We start from the raw sequence: 4,725 nt of genomic DNA, 5'->3' as shown, positions 1-4,725 counted from the left end.
TGAATGTAAGGGAAATGTCATTTTGGAATTTCTGTGGTTTAATGTGATATTGTTGTTCATGTATGTTCATGATGAAATTTTCTTTTATTGTTGTAATTAATTTATAGCATTAACAAGATGACCCGTTGGATTCTTTTTGGAGCTATGACTGATTTAAGGTGGGGAAGAAACGTAAGCTATTAATAAGATTAGTATTGACCAAGTTCAGAGGCTGTCATATGTACAACTTAGTGCAGTCTGCTTTTGGAGGTGACCCTCGATGCGCCTCTGAAGGCGAAACAGGATGTTGTAGAGCGTCACCCCCACTGACCAAACCGTAGCCGGTCCCGCATGATAGCGGTGCCGCCGAAACCACTCAGGAGGGGCATACTGAAGGGTGCCTGAGAGACCCAACAAGACCACAAACATCATCTGAAGAGGCTCCAGTCCAAACAGATTCCCTTCGGTCGATCATCAAAAGTCCACAACTTACTTTGTTGTGTATTTTCAACAGTTTCAATATGAAAAATAACTTTTATATTGATTCAATGGATTTATTGCATTTTGGGAAAAAAATAATCAGTTTTTATAATAAATCTTTGAAAATTAAAATCTGGATTTGAATTTTTTATGTTATTATAACCTAAAGATGCTATGTGAAAGTTTGAAACAGAAAATTGTGGTTTTCGTCTTGCCACTTTCTTGGTAAAGAAAACACATTTTTACTCAAATTAATCAAATATTGAATTGAATATTAATCAAACACATTTATAGCATTTTGGAACCAAACTCTTCATATGCTTTACTTCCCAGCTTAGAAACATTTCTCAGACTCCAAGGCCTACTGACTTTTTCCTACAGAAAGAAACATTGTTCTCTAGTTCCCCCTCGTGGCATTTGACTACTAACAGCAGGTTGCACTTCTAACATCAGAAAAAGAAACTGATGTTAGAATGAGAGAGAGCACACTTTAGCGCTTTATCAGAGAATCAGCTTGAGGAGTGGATCAAGCCAAATTAACAAACAAAATTCTATTACTGAATTCTAGATTACCATGAAAGGAAAGGTAAATATATATTCAGTGACGCAGGTAGTGACGATTCTCTCCGGCCAATCAGTGATCAGCATAGTTTACACGTCACGTTTTGGTAACGGTACGGTTCGCTTGAAACCTCAACCGAGGTGGTACTGAAAAAAGTACCAGGTACCAGGTACTGTACCCAGTGGAAAAACCCCCAAAGTGAACCGTACCGAACCGTACCGTGCCGTACCATGCAGTGGAAAAGTGCCATAAGAATTATGTTCTAAGGAAACTGAACTCCTTTTTTGAACAAAAGAGTATTTTTAGTTTCTCATTTCAGTGTTGGTTTAATTCACTTTTTCTAAAGAGTAAGAAATGCTTAAGAATTATAGTTAGGACTGTGCTTTTTACAGTATAGTGTCCCCATCACTCTACTGGGGCATTAGGACCCACACAGACCACAGGGTGAGCACCCCCTTCTGGCCTCACTAACACCTCTTCCAGCAGCAACCCAGTTTTGCCAGGAAGTCTCCTATCCAGGTACTGACCAGGCTCAACTCTGCTTAGCTTCAGTGGGCAACCAGTCTTGGGCTGCAGGGTGATATGGCTGTGGCTTATGTGTTTTTATGTCTGAGATAAGTCTGTTATGTGTTGTTTCAGATTCAGTTATTATAATTGCCCCCTGTGGGATTAATAAAGTGGTAAACTAAACTAACTAAACTAAACTAAAGTTTAGCTTAGGTCCTTATAACACAACAGGAAACAGACCAATCATAGCCCTCAGTGTTTTATCCAGGGGTGTGCACAAATACATGAATATTTGATCTGTAATTATTATTCGAAAAATAAAACCACTATTCGAATAAATCTACGTTTTACTTTGCTGGCCGTAAATGCAGGGACTCCATTATAAATCCTAAATTATAGCTAAATGCACTGGGTGGCACTGTGGAGTGTGTTAACAAGTGTATTGTATTTGATCACAGAAGCCTTGCGAAGTTTGGAATAACTGATCAAAATGATCTTACAAAATGGAATTACTTTTGATCAAATTAATCGGTGAAACTGAGTTATCATAATATCACCACCACAATGAGAAATCACATGAAATCCAAACATCAGTCGACTGAGGACAGCTGTCCGTCACTGCATTCACGTACAGTACGTTTCAGTACGTTCTGTACTGTTATTGGCACGGTCTGCTTTATTTTTCCATTTGCTCTGCTTGAGCTTGAATGCTTTTGTTCTTTATATATGTGTATTTTTTTTTACACGTTTTCAACTAACAGAAAACCTTGAGATATAGCGTAATGTTGTTGTAGAAAATTGTTGTGTATAATGCCTAATCATAAGCGTGTTCAGAAATGGTGACGAAAAAAAAATTGATTATTAAAAAATATTGTCTTTCTCGTTAAACCTAATTTAAATAAACGAATATTCCAAAACAATATTTTTGAAAAATGCCAATCCCTAGTTTTACGAGGGATCCAGTCTGTCGGCTCCACTCTTCATTTGATCACAACCATTCATCCTCTTTTATTACAGTACTGTTTTCCTATACTTTCTTTTTGTCATAATGATATCAATTGTTCCTGGGTTGACCATTTGGAGCCAGCCATTTTGAATTTTGTTGTAAAATTATCTTTATATTTTTAGTACACATGTATGCAGAAGAAGATATTTATGTCACTCACACTGTACTCATAACTTAACATAGTGTAAAAACCAAAGTATACGTTGAGCTCAAGGGTCCCAGGTGAAGGCGCATGCGTGGGCCAGATGACACCTGGTATTATGATGTGTTTTGGTGGACTAAATGGAAACACATTCCCGTTTACACCTGTTTTCAATCCATCGCCTGATTTGATCACAACACCAGCAGTAGAGTTGTGGTTTCCCTCAGTGTGCTGGAGCAATTGATGCTTCCCAGAAACCCATCACTCCTCCTTTTGAAGATGCAAAACACTATTCCAACAGAAAAGTAAGATACTCCATTATATTGTAGAGTAGACAGTCATTGATCACAAATCGCAGTGAAATGTTGTAGCTTTAGTTTGGCTATGTTTATATCCTAGCAAACTAACAAGCTGTTGACTTGCTAGTAGGTTTACCAGTAACAGTGTGCATGATGCCCGAGAGCTACAGTTCTCCATCCTGTTCCAGATGGAGGAGAACGACAAACGTTTCATATCACTAAAACATGTTCAACCTAACAAAAACTGTTTCCTGTTCTGATTTTATTGTGCAGTGGATATGTACAGTATGTGCAGTGTTTTAGTGTCTGAGTTTCATACCTCATGATGTGTCTGCTTCTCTTTGTAGGACACACAGGAAATTGTCTTCATTATGCTTCTTGGTGACCCGCATACCCCTCTTGAGCTGGCTGATGAAGGGATTTCCAGACAATGGTCATCTGTCCAGAGAAGAGAGGTGTTTCATCTACTGTCTGAGCCGTGCACACATGACTGCTGAATGTGCGTTTGGTCACTGAAGAGGATTTGGAGATGTTGGAAGATGGAACAGAAGTAAGTGATTGGCTTCCTAAATTAAATGGCAATCAGTGGAATTTGAATTGTAGTAGTTTAAAATGTGGTCAACGGACAGTCATTAACACATTCCAAAGAAATGTGAAATGGTGTTTATGTCCAGTGGGATACAAGCTTTGAGATGAGCAATAAGTGAGTCAGCTAATTTTCTGCGAGTATTATAGTTTGTCCTTAAATGTATCTGTCATGAGCACACTGGACTCTTTCTCTCCATCTCTCACCCACTCACACTCCCCAGGGTTCTAATAAGCCACACATGTAGATTGTTAACTCACTGTTCGGCTCTCTTCATTCACTGCAGTCACAAACAAGTTTTTGGCTGGCCTTGAACATTATTGTGTGTCACCTCATGCTCTTGGAAAGGACTCCACTCTGCTCTTTTCCCTGTACTCCATGCCTGCGAAAGACACTAAGATAATTTTATTCTCCCTGTGCAATTCCATTGGTTGTGAAACTCGTGATTTTGAAAGAAATTCCCTGGATATTCCCAGGGCCTGTGAAGGATTAAGTTAGATTGAGCTCTTATGTTTAATACTGAACAGTTCTAGTTATCGCCTTGAAGTTATTGAAGCATTGAAGTAAGACTGCACTAATATTTTTCCTGAGAATACTTTCATGTCCTGAGTTATGTTATTTCTTTTCTGATTGATTAATTGTTCACCTTTCACAAAGCAGGCCTCTGTGGTTCCCCCCGATAGTCACCAGAGGTCACCATCACGCGAATACTAAGGCCCAATCCCAATTCTATTTTATTATTTCTTTTCTGATTGATTAATTGTTCACCTTTCACAAAGCAGACCTCTGTGGTTCCCCCCGATAGTCACCAGAGGTCACCATCACGCGAATACTAAGGCCCAATCCCAATTCTATTTTATACCCCTACCCCTACGGCCTACCCCTGGTGTGCATTAGAGCCTTTAATTACCGTTCTATATTAAAGGGTTAGTCCACCCAAAAATGAAAATTCTGTCATTAATTACTCACCCTCATGTAGTTGGAGAGTATCTACTGAACGTAAACAACGTAATCAGCGTTGTTTACGTTCAGCATGCGTGAGCTGTCTACTGAACGTAAACAACGCTGATTATGTTTATTACGTTTTGGGGTACTCTCCAAAATGGCGGAAGTCGGTAATTCAGGGAGAAGAATTGTTGAATAAATTATGTTATTATTGTTTTC

General features: G+C 38.9%; 1 protein-coding gene and 1 long non-coding RNA gene across 2 annotated transcripts in view; one reads left to right on the top strand and one right to left on the bottom strand.

Moving 5' to 3' along the window:
* Window positions 1–3,364, bottom strand: part of LOC107657382 (dual 3',5'-cyclic-AMP and -GMP phosphodiesterase 11A-like) — a 106,667-nt gene extending 103,303 nt beyond the window's left edge. Inside the window, exon 1 of the mRNA XM_016445429.1 lies at window positions 3,295–3,364. Coding sequence (XP_016300915.1) covers window positions 3,295–3,345 — 51 coding nt within the window. The 5' untranslated portion in view covers window positions 3,346–3,364. The remainder of the gene's footprint in view (window positions 1–3,294) is intronic.
* The window catches only part of LOC107657384 (uncharacterized), a 13,303-nt gene continuing 11,390 nt past the window's right edge, over window positions 2,813–4,725 (top strand). The window contains exons 1-2 of the long non-coding RNA XR_001630676.1: window positions 2,813–2,981; window positions 3,323–3,525. This is a non-coding gene — a long non-coding RNA (uncharacterized LOC107657384). The remainder of the gene's footprint in view (window positions 2,982–3,322; window positions 3,526–4,725) is intronic.

Source organism: Sinocyclocheilus anshuiensis, unplaced genomic scaffold, assembly GCF_001515605.1.
Source record: "Sinocyclocheilus anshuiensis isolate Anshui unplaced genomic scaffold, SAMN03320099.WGS_v1.1 scaffold355, whole genome shotgun sequence".
Taxonomy (NCBI): Eukaryota; Metazoa; Chordata; class Actinopteri; order Cypriniformes; family Cyprinidae; genus Sinocyclocheilus; species Sinocyclocheilus anshuiensis.
The sequence above is the reverse complement of the archived record's forward strand: the minus strand, read 5'-3'. Positions and strand labels throughout refer to the sequence as shown.